The sequence below is a fragment of the Thermobia domestica genome, chromosome 9, assembly GCF_964235325.1.
Source record: "Thermobia domestica chromosome 9, izTheDome1.hap1.1, whole genome shotgun sequence".
In the NCBI taxonomy this organism is placed as follows: Eukaryota; Metazoa; Arthropoda; class Insecta; order Zygentoma; family Lepismatidae; genus Thermobia; species Thermobia domestica.
The window spans coordinates 173058135-173079367 of record NC_137462.1 but is presented as its reverse complement, the minus strand read 5'-3'; the positions used below and the strand labels follow the sequence as shown (position 1 = coordinate 173079367).

General features: G+C 35.4%; 1 protein-coding gene across 3 annotated transcripts in view; it reads left to right on the top strand.

Annotated features, from left to right (window-relative positions):
- The window catches only part of LOC145695218 (alpha-(1,6)-fucosyltransferase-like), a 250604-nt gene that overhangs the window by 202109 nt on the left and 27262 nt on the right, over positions 1 to 21233 (top strand). For all 3 annotated transcript variants that reach the window (XM_081772207.1, XM_081772206.1, XM_081772208.1), the window contains exon 8: positions 3201 to 3377. In XM_081772207.1, the coding sequence (XP_081628333.1) occupies positions 3201 to 3377 (177 nt within the window). The remainder of the gene's footprint in view (positions 1 to 3200; positions 3378 to 21233) is intronic.

Sequence of the window (21233 nt, the reverse complement as noted above, 5' to 3'; positions counted from 1 at the left end):
AACTCCAAAAGGAACGGGAATGGGGAAAGGTGGAAACTTCATAACGAGGAACTGCATAATTTTATACCGTTTACCAAACATTGTTAGGGTCATCAAGTCTAGAAGGCTCAAATGGTCATTTTATGTAGCCAGAATGGAAGAAATTAGAAACGCTTTGGAAGTTGTAACTGGAAATCAAAATAGGAAAATGACCGTTAGGAAGACCGGGACGCATATGGGAGGACAATATTAAAATGGTTCTCGCAGAGATTGAAATATATAGTAGAAACTGGGTTCATTTTTCTAAGGACAGAAATTAATGAAGAACTTTTGTAAACGCGGCAATGAGCCTCCTGCATCCATAGACGTGCTATATTAAGTTGTTGATACATTTAGCTTATTTTTATTTGACAGAAATGTTATTATAGGTACTAAAAAGTTTTTCTGTAGTAAAGAGGATTTCGATTCGAGGTTAGCTATTTACGTTAATACTAAAACAAATTTGGTGGTGATTTTGATATAAAATGGCACCCATACTTTCTTTCAAAGTCTCTCTCTCTCTCTCTCTCTCTCTCTCTCTATATATATATATATATATATATATATATATATATATATATATATATATATATATATATATATATATATATATATATATATATATTCCCGTTTGTATAGGCGCCCTTTTAGTAGACATGTCCACCGCCCTCATTAGTATCCCAGCACGGCCCTGCTATGATTGCAATTTAGTCTTATAATATTTTTACATAACACCTCATTAAATAAAACAGTAGATGGTCACTACTTATCAATGTTTATATCGATCCCTGCAGCACCTTCGGAAGAGCGTCCTACTGTTTCCTCTTGCGGGCTAATTACTGTCGCTTTTGGTATTCCTACGCCAGTGCAAAACGCTGATTCACATTAAATTGTAAGCCAGAATTATCAATACCACACTATACAGGCATAATCCAGTTTAATTACAGTTTTCCATTTATTTAATAAATTTTCACCACATAAAACCTTTGATTTAATTCAGATGACAATTGCCTCTTAGGAACTATACTTTATTCTTACTCACATCACCATATTGTCTTTGTTTTGAAGTGCGAAACGACAACGCCTGCCTCATTCTCTCTGCTGGGTGCTACGAAAAAGAGTGCTGTTATGCTACCAAGAAGAGTGCTGCTAACGAAAAATTTGCGCTGCAACTCAGGAGCCTCATTCGATACGAGATGGGAATTTTGGGAATATAGAGCATGATAAAATGGAAGGGGGCTATCCAGTTACACCCTTGGTCAATTGTTTATATGGGACTAACGCCCTATGACAAACCTTGAGACCTCCAGGGGTCAACAAATGTCGCACCGTACAAACAGCATTGCATTTCCTCGTCAGTCCGATTTGGGAGATTTTTGGATATGTAGTAGCTGAGGACCTCCCGGGAAATTTTTTGAATGCGGTCCACTCCCTATGACCAACCCTGTGCCTTCCAGAGGTCACCAAAGATCACACTGGTTCAAACTTGGCATACAAAAATAGTTGTATGTTATGCTGGGCTACGGCAAATGAGGGTAGTCCACATACAAAAAGCTGACTTTCGGTGACCACTGGAGTTGAGTTGAGTTGATTTTAACGTCCCGTTCAGCAGCGAGGCTATATGAGACGTGGACCTACTGATTAACGTGAAATCCGAACCACATGAGCTCCCGCCGGGAATCGAACCCGGGTCTCCCACGCCAAAGGCGCGTACGCTAACCGCTTAGCCACGGAGGAGCTCTGGTGACCACTGGAGATCACACGGTTGGTCATAGAGAGTTAGCCCCATATAAATAATTGACCGGGGAGTCCTCAGCTACAACATATCCAAAATTTACCCAAATCAGACAGACGAGAAAATGCAATGCTTTTTGTATTGTGTTCTTTGAGAGGCCGATGTACTACCCACTACCACAGTGTCTAGCGACTTTTATTACATCCAGAACATATTTTAAGAAATCGATAGGTGGACGAAGTAAAGTCACTGCTAAACTCATCAAATGCAGATGGAACCAAAATGGTTTTATGTAAAGTGAGGAAAATTAATCACATTATTTCGTTGAGTAAAAATATTCTGGGGGTAGCTACTATTGATCCTGGGGGAGCTAACCGCCTGTTAGTTTCGCCTATGTCTGAGGTTCAATCCAGGGGCACACCCAAAGGGAGGTCCACCGGGTCCGGGCCCAGCAAAGAAAAAACTTACTAACCTAATATATAATTGCACTCTTTTTCAATACAAAATTAACAGGAAATGATTGATGTGGCATGACAATTTGATCTTACTTTTTCTGTACTTTTCTCTTATATAAACTATCTATTTTTTTCTGAAAATATGGGTGGAAGAATTTTACAATTACTTATGGTCTTTTCAATACTACATAGATGTAGTAGTTTATAGTATTGCTCTCTCCTCCTCCAAAGCTTGGACCCCTCTCAGCAAAAATTTCTGGGAGCGCGCCTGGTTCAATCTCAACGCATTCCACCTAATAACAAATTTCACCGGAAACAGCACTTACCATTATGTTCACCCGAGCCGCTCATATATTGGTCGAAACTATCGTAAGTTTTGACACAAGTTTCATCTATTTAGGGCCTAATTAATATAAGAAAATATGAAAAAGTGCGAATGTAAGCATGGGCTGAGGATAACTTGAAGTCCGCTATACCGGATTAGGTGGATATTGTTTAGCGTACACTAGTCTGGACACTTAGACCTCTACACCCGATGCATTTGCACATTTTCATTTTTTAAAATCTCATTGTTCTATAGCATCCTATACGTATAGAGGATGTTGATATATATATATATATATACAGTGGCGTATTTACGATTTTGTTTCGGGAGGGGCTTTGCTAGCTTTCGGGGGGGGGGCTTTGCCTGAAAATGTGAAAATTCTGCAAGATATTTCATTTACTTTACTATAATAAGTAAGATTTCGGGGGGGGGGCTTAAGCCCGGAAGCCACGCCCCTAAATACGCCACTATATATATATATATATATATATATATATATATATATATATATATATATATATATATCGGTGGGTTATATTATTTCTCATAGTATTAGGTGAAATAGACTTTTTCAAATACTAATGCGCAGAATAGACAATATTTATCTGTCTTAGAAAGAAAGAATGTGAAATCAATTATTTACTGTACGTTATGTTTTTAACTTCAGTGTTCATATTAGGCGGACTGATAAAATAGGAACTGAGGCTGCATTCCATTCCGTAGAAGAGTACATGTATGATGTAGAGGAATATTATGTTCAGCTTGAAATGAAACAAAAGGTAGATAAAAGAAGGATTTATTTGGCTTCCGATGAGGCAAGCGTAATCTTAGAAGCCAAAGAAAAGTAAGTGTTTCCATTCTAAACAGTAATATTAGTAAAGGCTAAAGGGAAAACTAAACTTTTCATTAGAATTTAATACTAATTATATATTGAACAAAAGTTGCTACGTTTTCAAAATCACAGGTATATTGACTATAGTTGATAAGCAAGAACAAACGCACAGCAAACACTAAAGTTATAGAAGTATTCTCAAACTTTGATAATTATAAAAGAATGGTCGGTTTTACTTCGAATAAGAGATAAGAATAGTAAAGTTAAGTAAAACCTATGTATGAGTCACTTACTATCAAAGAGTTGCACTTGAATTTTAAGGAAAACTTGGACACAACGTTTATGATGTGTGTGATGTGTATTGTATAAATCTCAATCAGGGTTTAGAAATCAGGTAGACATGCCATGCACGGACACAAATAAAAGTAAACTATAAATAGTTTCTCAATTTTGAACAGTTTTACGTGTAACCCGAAGAAGTAGAGCTACAATCATACTGTTTCCGTGTGTGCTGGTACTGGTACCTTTGTCGGTGGTTTTTGAGTACTATTAATCTGGAGTCATGTGAGAAAGTTACTGCCTTTCTATAAAACCTTTCTGAGAGAATAACTAAACAACCTTACTTCTAAAAAAAATGGTAATAAATTCAGTTTCTTGGAAAAAATACGATATGCAGTTTATAAGCTAATCACTGTTTTAATTTGTTTTCCTTTTTGTGAGTAAAAATTTTCCGATTGCAATGACTTTTCTGATTGGACATGCAGATATGGATACTTCTGGAATGTAAAATTTTAGGGTGGCAACTAAAACAAAGAATGATTGTACACTTCAACTAAATTTTTGTCAAAATTGTAAGGTTAACAGAAAGTTACTTTACTAGCTGGATTTTTTTTTTTTTAATCTTTACCAGTAGAACTAATCATAATATATTCTTCCATCATTGTAGGTCATTGCTACATATTTGGAAGTTTCTATATACTATGATCATTTAGGATAATCGTCTTCGTGTAGAAATTATACAATTAATACTATCCATTTATCTTACATTTCTTATTTTCTTTTCATCATAGCATCTACTACGTCACCTAAGGTACAAATTCTTCTGTAACAAGGTCCTAACATTTTTAATTATTTCATCCCTATTATTCCTAATGCACTTCACTTATTTATTGTTCGAATCGCCTAAGCTTTTCAATTATTCTTAAAATATAAAGTTCGGAGAACTCAAGCTTAGTTTGTCGTCAAATCGTAATGTTAACGTTTCTGCTGCATACAGTGAATGCTCAGAATGTAACTCCTTCTTGTAACTCTTCATTCAGTGATCCACATAGTGTGCTTCTCATCATTATAATCAAAATCGCCTTAAACATATTTCACCATTTCGCACCTTGCTTTCTATTTATAGTTTACATTTTATACCTTCGTTAGTAACGCTAAGTATCTAAGTACAGAGAACTAGCCACCTCTCCTACTTTCTTTGTTAAGATTTCTACAATTGTCAGCTTCAATCATCTGACACGCTAATGCTATAATCTTTTCTTCTTTTCTTTAATCTCAAGTTATTCTCACAATTTTTCTTTATCTTTTTTGATATCATATTAGTTCTTGGTTTGAATTCCATACCTGCAATCAGGCCATCTGAAAAACAAGTGTATTACTTTTTCTAATTCCTATCAAATTAACCTGTTCACAGAGAGTATGCTGATGTTAGTTTGAAAGTCCTAGTACACCGCCCACTGTAAGTGAAGATTGATCATAATGTCTGTACAGCAGAGCCGGATTTCGGTTCAATGAGACCCTAAACTATTGAAGGTAATGGGGTACTTTATACGTTTAACTGTGCTTTGTCAATGACAAATTGTCGCAATTTTTTGTCTGTGTGTGTTGAATACAAGTGGGTGTTGTCACGCAACCAATTAACGCAGAACATAGGCACTTGTATACAGAAATGAGCAACTACTAATATTTTAGGGAACAGGCTGTCAAGAAGGGCCCCATTATTTACATCATAGGAGCTTATACAACAGAGAACATTGTTGCTGAACGTAGGTTTTATTTTATTTGTTTTTTATATTATATTTTGGAAATATACATCCTGTTTCTAGCTTTGTATTTTTCGGTGCCTTCCAAGAGAGAGAGACCCTAAGCTCTTGTTTGTTTAGCTTGTACCTAAATCCGTCATTGCCGTAGAAGGCATGCTGTTACTAGTATGAAGGCTATTGGATAATAAGAAGAAAGTAATTAAGTGTGGAGCATTCCTAAGAGGATACTAAATAAAGTGCATTGTGCATCTAAGTATATTCGAGCGTGCCCATATACTGAGGCAGTGAGAGGTCAGATGGTCGTTAGTTAAATTGCTGCTTGCGTGTTATGTCGTCTTAGTGGTTTATTGTCGGCTGCACGATGGTAGGCAGAGGGTTCTTATAGACTATGGTGATGATCATGCCCTCTTCAGTGAATCCCTAACGTACCAGAGTTCTCTTGGAAAGAATGATCATTCGGCCCGCCCTACAGGACCGATGCAGTCTGATTCACTATAGTTCTCAGAACATTAAACACAGTGAAGCGTTCAAACACTAAACAATCGACTGTTGAATATTGATCTTCCGCCCTCAATTACTTTCGCACAACTGCTCCTTATACATGATCATCACCAAGAAAGTTTTGCATGATATCGGAAGAGACTGCAGTGACAAAGCGAATGAAAGATGGTGGTATTTAGCGATGAAACTAGTTTGTATCTTAGATACAGCGATAGTTTTGTACGTATATGTAAACATGCAGATAAGAAGGAAAGATCCAGTGTATTCTCATTCGTTATATAAAACCTGTGCTTCAGTTTCAGACATTTGATCCAACTCGTTACTGGTCTTATGATTGTGTTGGGTTCGGTACATATACCGTAAAGTTAATCTGAGCCTCTTCTTAAGGTAGATTCGTCTCATACAGCCTCGAGTTTACGAATATCCAATTTCTCATATAGCCTCAGGAAGGAGAAATGAGGGGCTCACATCAAATTAACCTACACCATAAATTCAGGAAATAAGTAGCCAAAGATCCATTGCACTGCTCTGAAAACAAAACATGTTCTTAACCTAAAAATAAATATTCGTAAATATATATTACATTACCTGCAAAGATATATTATTAACACCAACTGAACATATTATTTACTATATTATTGTAAATGAAAATTAATATGATATCCACTTCTGACAATCTTATTGGGTATGTAACCTTCTTTAAATTTTTACATACATACACCGGTGCACTTTAATAAAGAAGATATTAGAAATATTATTTGTTTACGGCCCTAAAAACGCGAAGCTAGCAGTACCGGTAATTATATACGGAATACGAACATAGGAAAGAGTACAAGTTCCTCTTATTCACAGGTAATAGGAGGCTTATGCACTGTTTACTCAATTTACTTCATTCCTCGCATGTTTTTGCTCCACCGCCCATTGTGATTGATGAAGATTAACACGTCTTGCTCTTACACTTAGTTTTGTAGATAATCGTAACAGCCAAGGGATTTTAGTAGTGAAAATTCTCTTGTAGGGCATTACTTTACATTCGTTGAAGCACTTTTCAATTTAATTTTTGAATGAGGAGAGGCATTGTAGAGAGCTGCTGCCTATCTGAGTAGAAAAACGACACTGCTCGCGCCAAGCGAGCGTTGTTCTCCTCACAGACAATGGGTGCGTACGGATACACCTTTTAACAAAAAACATTTCTTGTAAAACATGTAGTTTTTAGGAACCTACTCCTATTTTAGAAACTAATACATGGGGTTTTACGTTATTGGCGGCATAATAAGTATAATTGCACCAGCACTAAATTGAACAGTAATAATCAATTAAGAAAAATGTAAATTATGTAATATAGTTCGTCACGCATAATATAGTACGCACACAGAGACACTCTTCAGCAGAAAAGTTTGCAGTTCTGCTCTTCTGGGAATTACGTCTGGCCAAGTGCTGATTCCAGGAAATTGGACTGTATAGGCGAGGGTTGTACAGAGAGCGTATAACGATAACGCTATACATGGCGCTGGACGGGAATGTTCATTGAAGAAGTTCACACAGTGAGCAAGAATCCTGGCACTATCACTATTGGAGCTGACCGCTGGGTTAAGTTTTTCCAATGGTCCACAAAGGGTTAAAATTCACCTGCACTGAAGTACTGTAGTCCGTGGATTCACTCTCGAACACAAGATCACGAAATACGGCACAATAATGGATGCGAAGGGCCATGTTGAACGACAGGAGAGCCAACAACAAAATGTCTTTTGTCCATTTAAAATAGTCTTTTGATTTTAGTTTTCACCAAATATTTTTAAAATATTATAAAATTAATTATCAAATACTTCAATACAAATTTCAATGGTACTACATGTAGGTGCAAGAAATGAACAATAAAAGGATCAAACTTGTATAGTGGCAAGAAAGGTCTTGTTTAGAGTGCCACTGACTTTATTTGTTAAAAAGACAAATGAATAATTATTGATTTTAAGTGAAGAATGTTTGTTGTTTAATGGTTACTAAGTTGTGATATAAGATGATATTGTAAGTTGAATGTTTAGTGGAAGAATTGATCTCAAGTGTCAAAAAGAACGATAGAGTTACAGTCGTAAGTTGATGCAAGGAATTATATGTAAAGAGTATGGAATAAATAGCTATGATTGGAAATACTGTTAATTCTAAATGGTAATAGTGTTACGTATGAAGGCGTGTGCAACTGTTGTATGAATTAATGATATTAGAGTAATTTCAGAAGTCTAATCTGAAATAGTATATTTTCGGAACGTAACGTATCCTAATTTAAGTAATAACAATTGGCGACGAGCGTTGTAAAAGAATCTACGAAATACAGGATGGCAGAACATAAGTCAGTATCATATTTTGAACCGCTAGATGTAGACGAACCTGATGTGGAAACATATATTGAACGATATGAACAATATTGTTTGGCTAATGATGTACCATCACAGAAAAAAGTATGCATTTTATTATCATTGATAGGAAGCTCGGTGTAGAAGATACTGAAAGAGTTGGTAGCACCAAAAAGAGTTCCAGAATTGAACTACGATACTATTAAAGAGCTTCTAGTGACACATTTCCAGCAAACATCAAATTTCATAGTGGAAAGATATAAATTCCATAATATGAAACAACAACCTGGTCAACTGTGTCAAGATTATATACTCCAATTAAAAAAGCAGGCCAATCGGTGTAACTTTGGACAATTCAGAGAAGATGCCCTGAGAGCCCAGATAGTTTCCGGAATAGCAAGCGAGGTTGCTCGGAAGAAGATGTTGTCTACCAAAGAATTAACCATGAACACGGCTATAGAGATTGCCAACCAAATAGAATTGTTAGAAAAAGAAATTACAGTATTTTATAGTGCTGATACGAGGTTAGGGCAACTAAAAAGAACAACCAATCAGCTTCCGGATTCAAGATTAGAACCACAGCACTCAACGACAAATCGTACGGTTCAATATAACACCAATTTTGCCGGAAAGTCCATAAGGCAGAACTATGGGTGTGTAGCTTGTGGAAGACAACATGTAACGTACCAATGTCCAGCGAGAGATGTACAATGTAGGAATTGTAATGAATATCACCATTTCGCCAGATGTTGTCCTAAAAGAGAGAGGGACGTTAACAAAAGAAGACTTAATCAGATGCCAGAGGAACAATTTCTGCAGAAGGAAGATAAGCACACTTTTATTATGGAAGATTTCCAACAAGCTTTAGATGGTTTGGTAGCCAATGATGAAGAAGAAAAAGAACAAAATCTTACTTCAATGGATGATTTCATGCTGAATTCTTACTATGAGGTCAAGACAGAATCGAGATTAAGTATCGATGAAAGTAGAGAAATTCTGATAGTAAGCAGAGGATCAGAGGAAATATATGAGGATACATCTAGACAAGAACATAGCAAGCAACATAAAATGAACGAACACTCACGACACTATGAGTACAACACGGATCAAGTACAGCTACGAAAAGATGAAGACCGAAGTGTAACTCGATGGAACAGTGATACGAATTTTAATCATAACCAATACAAGCATATATACGCAAACCAAATAACAACTGTAGAAAAAGATGAAAACGATATTGAAAAAGACGAGGTACGTGCTAAGGGGACCTGTGATATGAGGACAAGGAAATCAGAAGGAAAAGATGAGTGTTTTATGAAGTTAGAGGAGGTAGATGTACTAGAAGAAATGAATTCCAATAAACAAGAAGAAACCAAGAAAAACATGACCATAGAAAATAAATGGGATGACAAGTATAACAAAAGGGTGAGAAGAGGATTGAACAGGGAACGAACCGAGTCGATGGACGAAGACGGAGACGAAAAGGAAACTGAAGAAGACAAAGATGAAAAAGGAGATGATGGAAGGATGATTGATAGATTTAAGTTACAAGCGGATAGACTGATAGCAAGTGAGGAACAAAAACGAAAAGAGATGAAGAAGAAGAAGAAAAGAAAAAAGCGGGGAGAATGTTGTAGGTGCAAGAAATGAACAATAAAAGGATCAAACTTGTATAGTGGCAAGAAAGGCCTTGTTTAGAGTGCCACTGACTTTATTTGTTAAAAAGACAAATGAATAATTATTGATTTTAAGTGAAGAATGTTTGTTGTTTAATGGTTACTAAGTTGTGATATAAGATGATATTGTAAGTTGAATGTTTAGTGGAAGAATTGATCTCAAGTGTCAAAAAGAACGATAGATTTACAGTCGTAAGTTGATGCAAGGAATTATATGTAAAGAGTATGGAATAAATAGCTATGATTGGAAATACTGTTAATTCTAAATGGTAATAGTGATACGTATGAAGGCGTGTGCAACTGTTGTATGAATTAATGATATTAGAGTAATTTCAGAAGTCTAATCTGAAATAGTATATTTTCGGAACGTAACGTATCCTAATTTAAGTAGTAACACTACATTTAATGAAAGTAAAAATACTTCGTTTGATTCAACACAAGAAAAATCTTTAGTTATACTTGATACAAATAAAATATTCAAGACAAACATACTATTCATAAAAATATTTTAAATAACATATTGAATAATATCTTAAATATGATATACTCAAAAGAAAATTTTAAACATTGTACACTCAGTGCTGTTTACCAAATCAATACTAAAATATAACACATAATGTAAACATACTTATTCTAACTTAAATGCAGATAATTACAGGTTACAACACTACAATTATGTTTCGTTCATAAACATTAAACAACACAAAATATTTAAGTGTATACTTTTACATGAAATAATATTTTCATTTTTCTAAAATGTAATGTAACTGGGCCAATGCGAGTTCGTCAAGCTCGTAACAGATTGTGTAGTCTGCGCAAAGTATAGAAGACCCTTCCCCAGAAATTTATTACCTTTTCCCGTCCCCGAAGCAAAGTGGAAAAGAACAGAGTTTAAGGTTAAATTATAAAAATAATTTAGTAGGGACTAACACGAAAATAGCGTTTCAAACGCGTTGTAAAATATGAATTAATCCAAAAGAAGAGGGGAACTTTTCTTCCATTATTAAGATTCAACTTACCTTGTTTCTCGTATTCAACGGAAATATTAGTACGAGCTGCTACCTATCTGAATAGAAAAACTTCACTGCTCGCGCCAAGGGATCGTTCTCTTCACATACAATGGGTGCGTACGGATATGCCTTTTAACAAATATATATATATATATATATATATATATATATATATATATATATATATATATATATATTTCTTGTAAAACATTTAGTTTTAGGGAAACTTCTCCTGTTTTAGAAACTAATACATGGGTTTTTACGTTATTGACGGCATAATAAGTATAACTGCACAAGCACTAAATGGAACAGTAGTAATCAAGAAAAATGTAAATTACCCAATATAGTTCATCACTTCACACTTTAGCTTGTGCAGAGGTGGGGGAAATGCCACACAGCACTGAATTCCATACCAAATCTGGCTATGCGAAGAGGGTTGTGTTTGTTACGCACACAGAGGCACTCTTCAGGAAAAAAAAATCGCAGTTCTGCTCTTCTGAGAATTACGTCTTGCTAAGCGCTGATTCCAAAAAAAAAATTGAGCTGTTTATCCTAGGGTTGTACAAAGAACGTATAATGATAATTTTATAGTCTTTATTCAAGGGAATATGATTAGTACGTTGTGCATTCGTGATGTTGTCAAACCTAACCTCCGCGACCTTCCTTGGACACATTCTAGTACCGCATTTTCCAGTAGAATATCGCATGTCCCCATATCTCCAGGCGAATTCCACATGCACTCCCGGTATTCGTCTTCTATTCTAGCCTTCTAGGTCTCTGGATCTGATCTGGATCAATCATGTGTGGGTCGCTTTGCAAAGTAGCTTGACCCCCAGCCGGCTCTGGAAATAATGGTCTCCCAAGACAGGCATAACCTACAGAATCTGATTCTCTACGCTTCGGGCCAGATCCATGAATTCCTACTGAATGTTCTTCAATGCGATTGCGTCAGTGTAGTTCTTTACTTCTCTTTTATCTAATTTGATTTCTTTAGCTAATGAAATCTTAACTCTGTAAGAAGTCTTATGACGACTCTCTCATCATTTGATTACAAATTTCGAATATTGTTTTTTTTTTTCTTTTCCGTATATTCTTAAAATACGCAGCAACCATAGTTTCTACCTTTTCATTCTTCATTTCGTAATATATTGTTAATCTTGTCCCTTAGTATCGCATATTCGTTGCTATTTCGTTTACTTCGTTTTAATTTGAATGTTCAAAGCACACTGTTGCTACAGTTTGCCACCTTTGCAGCTCTATTGAATTTACCTCCATGTATGTTTCTCTATACTTTTTTTTACCTTGTTTTCAGAAGTTTCTTCTAATGTCCATGTTTCTTAGTTGTGTACATTCACGATACCATACTTTTACACAGGGAGTTCAAAATACTCCCACTAGCTAATTCCTATATCTACTTTCTCTCAACTCATATATTTTTCTTCCAAATTTCAAACAAATCTGTTTTTATTTCCCATCTTTAAACTTTTCAATACCAAACTTGTTCTCTCCTACTTTTCTTCCTAAATAAATATTTTTCAGTCGGATTCCTCCTTAGTCAGCACAACTTTTGACCTCATTGTGATATGACAACTTTTAAGTTTTTTCTTACCGTTCGCGTTCAACAACTTTCTCTTAACATAGCTATTACCACATATGCTTTCTCTACCTCTCTTGTCTAATCTAATTATACCACGACCCTCAGAAGACAATTTTCTTCTTAGAGGATCGTATATAACGTAATGCTACTTCTTAACAATAAATGAAACATTCATGAGTTCCTTCTATTTCTTTACTTCTTCCATATATGTGCTTTGAGGCTTCATCTATTTGCTCTTCTACGCAAAATTTTGGGGGATACGTCTCTTCTGTCCACCGCCAGACACCCATAATTGCAGATATTAAACACAAAATCCTGTTAAGCGCTCAAAGTTAACATAAACTTAACCTTTCAGTTGCTATCAATATGCTGGTGAACAAACGAAAAGTGATCTCCGCACCGAGTTAGTTCTTAATCAGTTGATAGATACACTTGAATTTATGAAGAATAATGTGTTGCCGAAAAATAAATATTATAAGAGAAATGTAATGAAGTTACTGTACTTCGCTAAACTTATTTCCTGAAATTAAAAATAATGTCATCCAACTTTGATCTATATCTCCTTGGTCCAAATTTAGGGATCTTTAGATCTTCTGTTCTTCAGATCTTCAGTTATCAGGAAATTCATTCCAATGATTACTTACAGGAAAGAAAACAAATTAAAACAGTGATTAGCCTATAAAGCGTGCATTGTACTTTTCCCAAGATGTTGAATGTGATACTGTTTTAGAGAAGTGAGTTATACATTTTCTCGGAGAGAGGTTCCACAAGGACTTACACATAGGACCCCAGCTTAGCAATATTCAGAAATAATCGACAAAGTATCAGCGTACATCAAAAGTGTATGAAATACCTCTACTATATCAGGATATTAGCTAAGGCTGTTTATATTCGAATTATCGTTGTCTAGCATCGATCAGCAATTACAAATACTTTCGTTGATAGCTCATCGGACGGCAAAGTAAAGAAGTACCAAGAAATATTAAAGGAAAGCACTATAATTGAGAAACATCAGAACCTGTGTTATATTGCTTCTAGAGTAGGGTGAGGTGTTATGCTATCAAGTTCAGGAATCCTATTGGCGCATAGGAGTTCAATGTATCATATTGGCTATTTTTGAGAGACATACAAGAATCTGGGGAAGTATTTTAGGAAAACGTTCGTAGAAGGTATTGATTAATGTGCGGTAGCGATAAACTGTGTATTCTGGGACAATAGGTAGATAGTACGAGCATTGCTAAAGCATCAACGGGACCGGATTAAGTGAGGGCTTAGGGGTTATAGCCCCGGGCCTTCAGATGGGCAGGAGCCTCCACTTCGATCAAAATCTCAACTGATCAAAAGTCAAAAAGAATCATGAAGATACAATCATCATCATAAAATAAAATATGATCAAAAATGTGAAACATATTCCCTTAAGTTTTCTATTGTACTTTCACAGAAATGTATTAGGTGAAGTCAGCAGGGGCCACATATTTTTTTCTAGCCCCGGGCCTCTAGATGGTTAATCCAGCCCTGAGCATCAGTGATGGGTAATGCAAATAAAAAGAAGTTTTGTCAATGTCGTCAACCTAGGAAGCAGATTTCTTCCAGAAAATTTTGTCTGGGGCAGAAAATTAAAATGTATTAGGTGAAGTCAGCAGGACACTATTTTGGTATATTAATCGCAGTTATTATTAAGATAGTTGCTTCTAGTTAGTTCCGCTTAGTTCTAGTTTCGCTAGGACAATTAGCCAACTCCGAGGGGCTAAGTCCCCCGAAAGTATACTAGGAAGAAATTCTGGTAGAAGGTTACACAGGTAGAAGGATATTAAGGGAGTAAGTAAGATTAGAAAGATCTCTCATATTAAAATGGTGGAGTGTGTGTTATCTTCCCAGTAGGATATTGGTAAATCAATTGAAGTCGAATTTAGGCCAAATTCCAGATTTTACATTTGCATTTCTTTCATCATTCGGTATACTATTTGGGGTGGCTTCGGAATATCCTCTGAGTTTCGGATGGAGTTATAAACGTAAAATTAGCAAAAGTTATGAGTTTCTATAGGAGACAGAAGTTGGAGTGGTGGAAATTCGAAATGAGGAATGTGGAATGTGGAAATTCGAAATGAGGAGTAATATGGTAGTGTGGGTTTTGTTTCCGGTTATATATTTTTAAGTAATTGAAATGGTTGAAAATGTCTCCTCGGTTTGGTGGGTGTTGAGATTTTCAGTAGTTGTTGAGGGACGGTCTGGTGAAGCAGATATATTTTCCTGAAGTTCAGGATGAAATCCATAGAGAGCGATAGATGAGACAATAAGAGGTATTGCATGCTGGTGGTAGGTTTGGTGGTGTATGTCAATCTCGAAACGTCCATTCTCAAATCTTAACATCTATAACAAGGAAGGCGATGGTACGGATGATAGAGACGGACGAACGAGAGGAATGAATTTGAATCACTTGAAAATATAGATACTAGTTGGTTGCAGTTCTGTATTAGGTAAATGTTATGTATGAATGATAATCATACGAAATATTCAAGTGGTAATAAGTAGAAAGATTTTATTTTATTTTACTTTTAAGCACCCCTATAGGTACTCATTTATTTATTTATTTATTTATTTGTCAAGTTTCTGAATATCCAGTGTAACTAATCAATTTTTTTTTCTTTTAGAAATATGAATTTCAGATTGTGTGACTTGTATTTACATTCTTTTTCAGAAGCGAGGCTATATAAAATCAAACCGACAGCTAAAAATAAAATCTGAACCACTCTAGTGCATTTCCTGCTCTCCTCGTGGGAATCGAACCCGAAATTTCGTTCAGTAGACAAGTGTCGTATTCACTTTATCAGGCATGTTACAGTGATACTGAAATACTACTACTGTATATTTTAAGTATTGAATTCTTTATACTCCTTGGTATACAAAAGTACATACTTTGTACATATTATTCTTTAATTTTGCTCAAAATCATAAATAACATTTATTTATGTATTTGTTTATTAGTCTATTTTGTATGCAACTGAGATTTTTCTTGAGTACACATACAGTTGGCAATAATTACAAAATAAATAAATGCTTGAGCAATACTGTGAAGTACAGAAATACGTAATAAAATAAAATAACTTCTTATATACAAACACACATATAAAAGATGTCCATAATATAATTAATACAAGAAAACGTATGAATTGTCTTCATAAAAGTTATTCGCAGAGTAATAACTTTTATTTACTTAAAGAGTTAAAGTTTTATGTTTTATTTATTTATTTATTTTAGAAATTCTGGTAAGGTATTGAAAACTTTCGTACAGTTTATGTATTCAATTTTCTAGAAAAAAAATGTGTAATTTGCATAATATGTAAAATATTAACATATCGAGTACATTGTATTTATGAACGTTCCTGTTTACTATAAATAAGTGTTTATTACTTAAAGTAACCAAGGTAATTTTATATAAATACACACACGGAAGAGACCATTTTTTTTCTGTCTTAGAATGATAGACTTGCAAGAAATCTTTGACGAAATCCAAAAATAACCCTTAGCATCTTTTTCTGAAACCGAAAAGTACTGATACATTCACTGGTATGACTCTAGAAAATAATACCGTAATTTATTAAGAATTGGAATTTAGCATGATAGACTGAAAGTAAAGCTTATATTGTGATAGTACCTCTTAGTCTATGAAGACCAAATCAAACATACCTCACTTTTTGTTAAGTTAAAAAATATGCTCATTCCAATTTAATTTGGAACTAATGTTTACACCAAGAAATGTAACTGAAGTAAAAAATTCGATTTTTTAGTTATTTACCATTGTTTAAGCAGACAGGTGGCCAAGGAGGGGGGTCCGGACCCCCTCCTTCGAGACCAGAAATGAAAAAATTAAGAAGGATGAAACAAAATGAAATGAGAAAAATGGAGATCAGCGTTAAAAATTTAAAAAATATAGGAAACTTTTGGTTACTCTTTCTTATGAGAAGATTTGTATTATTTGAAATACATGGTGGCGAGGTGAGCGAGATATCCTGGAAGAGTCAGGGAATTTGAAATTTCTTGAAAAGTTACGGAATTCTCAGAATTTCTGCTGTTAGTCACGGAGATTTCAAGCGTCCGAAAGCATAGTGCCGTTGTGTAACAGCGTGGACATTTTTTTATCATAGTTTTTCGTCATCGCATCCTTGCAGTATTAAACATGTTATTTCAAAAACAATTTTGTACTGCTCCTTTATTAACCTGTCATTTGCAACAGACAGTAGTTGACGAAATAATAAAAACAAAAAATTATGTGGAAAGAAAGTTCTGTTAACATTTGATTCAACACAGAAAGGAACGCAGATATTATAAAATATTTTACACGACATTATTGAGTATGTACTTTTCATAATGGTTGAGGTCACAATGAAAGGAAAATTGTTATATTTGAATGGACAGAGGAACAACTTAAATATTGTAAAATCTTTTTCAATATTTTTTTTTTTATTCTTTCCCTCGAGATTTCTTCATAGTTTGTTATGATAATACTTACCAACTGTAATGATCACCTATGCTTCTTCTTCTTAACGAGGCTGGGCCACAAGCCCCTGCAACTCCATCATAAATAAGGACGTAATCATTTTACAAACTACTTGGTGAACCTTCGCTAATATAACACTACTAGTTCTTACAACCTTTCGTTAACTTTATTTAAGAATTGCAAAATGGAATAAGAGAGAAAACATATAATGACGATGATTGTTTATTTACATAAGCTATACATACAACAAAAGGGAATCTGTTGGTCACTAATGCTTATCTGCTGAATCAGGGTCAAACTCGGTATGTCATAAAAGTTAGTTTTTACAGAGTTTAATTAAATAATATAGTCTGTCTGACCTACAAAGAAAATCATTATATCAACAAGGTAATTTGAAGTAACACGCCAGGCATATGACAAGCCTTGGGCTATATCGATTAGAACTGTCTTAAGAGTGAATCTATCATTTATGCATTGAATTCCATTACTGGCTACTCACATGTTTCGGCCTCGTCTTGGAAGTCAGCTTCTGGTCTCATATTCATACCACACGATAATGAGTTTAATCACGCACTAATTATAGGCACTGTAGTTCACTGGATGCATCACGTCTTCCTCTTCCAAGCCTAGAGCAGCAATCAGATTGCAAGCCCACAACAAACCTCTTTGTGTGGCTACGGAATCGGAATCGAACTTTGGACCTCTAAGGATATCTTCAGTGGTAGTCCACAGCAAACCTCTTTGCGTGACTATATAGAACTGGATAGACCTCAGCACCTCTGAGATAGGCAAAAGTCACGGCCCACGGCAAACTTCTTTGCGTGGCTTATGGAGCTAGATAGACCAGGATTGAACTCTGGGCCTCTCTCTTCCGAAATCGAGGCAGTCTGTTAATCAAGAACTCCTCGGCGAACGTGCAACACCTTGGCCTACCCTCCGAGAACGACTCCCGTGACCTCAAAACCAGAAGTTTAAATACTGCTTGCTGTTCTTGGTTTTTCAGGTCACGAACTACTTTCTGTAACTAAATTTTACTTATGAAGTTAATTTTTAGACGGAAACTTTTCCAACAGTTTCTTGTTGACTTGTAGGAAAACATAGGTTTGTTTTGTTTAATATTAGAAGTAAAGTTTTTATATTTTTTCATTCTTCCAGTGTATATTGTTCTGATCCTAGGTGATCATTACATTCCTCTTCCAAACAATACTACTTTGACCAATTCTGATAATGAATGGCACAGAATGTCCTTTTCCATTCTTCCAGTGTATATTGTCCTGATTCTAGGTGATCATTACACAACATATCCTCATTTATTGTCCTAACAAACTAATATATGTTGATAGTAAAGTAGTTTGGCTTGATCGAGTTCCTGAGCCTTCAGAATTTCATGTCACGCCTCCCCTCTGTTACGAAATCTTGGCTAAAAGAACCAATATATGTTCCAGTATAATAGTTTAGAATGGTCGACCCCTCGTGTGGTGACCACAGTATTGCATTGTGTCATGGAGCCTCCCTCCCTTCACGAAATCCTGGCTACTTGCCTGGTGTAAGGGATACATTTATTTTGAACAGGAGAATAAAAATTTAGCAAATTAGTTTTTATTGTTATTTAGAACTAATTTATTGATATTTAACCAGTTAACTAATCGAGTGAATGGAATGTTTACTGCTCGTGATTTTTCTGAAATAATAATATTTGTATTATCAGCGAATAACACATTTATTAAGTAACATGTGTTTAATCTTAATTTCAATATCCTGCTGAACACGGGTGTATCAGGCCTCTCTAACAATTTTTTCACTTCACCATTGCCTATCGTGAACTCCTTTTCCATCATATTTCTCTTCTTTGCATATCCGTTTGTACTTCTGTCAACTTTTCTTGGTCTCACTTATGGCTGTTTTCCTGTGCTGTTTTCACTTATTGAAACTTCTTAGGTAATCGTTCTTTATCATTATTTGTACATCTCCATACTAGCCATGTCCTGATCTGTTCTTTCCTGACCACTGTCTTGGTTGAGTGTATATCTAATTGCATTTTTTGTTTCGTCTTCTCTTGTCTTTCCGAAAATACTTCATAAAAATCTCATCTTCATTGCTTGGATTCATATCCATTCTCTTTTGTCGTTATCTCTGTGTGCGGACCGATCTCAACCAGCTGTTTCAAGCTTTGGGAAAAACTTTTTCCTTGCTGAGGTAGTCTCTTAGTAATTACTGTTCTGATTCGGCTTTCTATCATTGCTTCTGAACCTTATATTTGAAAGTTTGTGCTAATTGTTCCCTTCTTAACTCTGTTCATCATATTTTTTTCTTTCTTGAAATGATCCAAGATTCGCTTTTCTCTTCACTTATACAAAGGCTATACTTATACTTTTCTGTATACTTCAATTATACTTTTCTGTACATCTGTCCCTAATTACGAATTCGTCAGCAAATATAAACATGTTTGTACTTCTCTGTTCATGGTTTGTGCTCTATGACATTCATAATAACGTTAAATAGCATAGGAGACAGTACACTGCCTTGTTTGAGATCACATTTCATTTCGAACTGTTGTTCTTCTATGGTTTGTTTACATTCTTCACTAGCGTCTTGATAGAATGGCTTCTTTAATCATATTATTTATTCTTCCAGCACAGTCTGTTGAAATTGTGTCCATACGTTCTCACTGGGTACGTTGTCATATGATCTTGGTAGATGTATGATTTATATTATAACTGAATAAACCACTTATAACTAATCATTTTCAAGTTTTGTGAGAGACTTTATTTTGTCTCACTCAATATCTACCCCTAACGGAGCCTCTTATTTCTTGGGATTTTGTCTGCTTACAAAACCAGTCCAAGTTAGGAAGCAAATTCTTGCCCCATGGGATCATCACTAGTGACCCATACATTCCATGGACACATCACCTCCCTGTGACATGAAGTGTTGGTATATAATTTCCATATTATCGCCAAAGCAAACATTGGTGGGAAATTAATACTTTCCAAATGGTGTATTTGTGAAGTCGGAGTGGATAAAATATTTTGTGCAAAGTAGAATACTATTAACATGATATTTTAACAACATTCCAATCGAACTACATTCAGTGGTGTAATTGCATCATTCCGGCTCCTCGAGCTACACTGAGGAACAATGCACAAAATAAGTCGTCTTTTGACCAGTCTCGTTTGGAGAAGGGAGGCATTTAATGATGGTGTCTTCGTAAACTGGGACAAACAAAGGAACAACTTCGTTTACTCCGAAGTACCTACTAGAATGTGGTTAGTTTCTGGACAATGATCTATTTTTCTTCACAAGATTAGAATAATGATATTCTAGCTAGGATATGACTTGTTTTCGTGCGTGATAGTAAACTTATCCGCTCATTGCGCGTCGATTTTCGAATGGTATCGTGCTGTGGCGCTTGTAATTTGTTGATGGTGTCTTCGTAAACTGGGACAAACAAAGGAACAACTTCGTTTACTCCGAAGTACCTACTAGAATGTGGTTAGTTTCTGGACAGTGATCTTCCTGTAATTTTCTTCACAACATTAGAATAATGATATTCCAGCTAGGATATGAATTGTTTTCGTGCGTGATAGTAAACTTATCCGCTCATTGCGCGTCGATTTTCGAATTGTATCGTACCGTGGCGCTTGTAATTTGTTGATGGTGTCTTCGTAAACTGGGACAAACAAAGGAACAATTTCGTTTACTCCGAAGTACCTACTAGAATGTGGTTAGTTTCTGGACAGTGATCTTCCTGTAATTTTCTTCACAACATTAGAATAATGATATTCCAGCTAGGATATGAATTGTTTTCGTGCGTGATAGTAAACTTATCCGCTCATTGCGCGTCGATTTTCGAATTGTATCGTACCGTGGCGCTTGTAATTTGTTGATGGTGTCTTCGTAAACTGGGACAAACAAAGGAAGAACTTCGTTTACTCCGAAGTATCCACTAGAATGTGGTTAGTTTCTGGACAGTGATCTTCCTGTAATTTTCTTCACAACATTAGAATAATGATATTCCAGCTAGGATATGAATTGTTTTCGTGCGTGATAGTAAACTTATCCGCTCATTGCGCGTCGATTTTCGAATTGTATCGTACCGTGGCGCTTGTAATTTGTTGATGGTGTCTTCGTGAACTGGGACACACAAAGGAAGAACTTCGTTTACTCCGAAGTACTTACTAGAATGTGGTTAG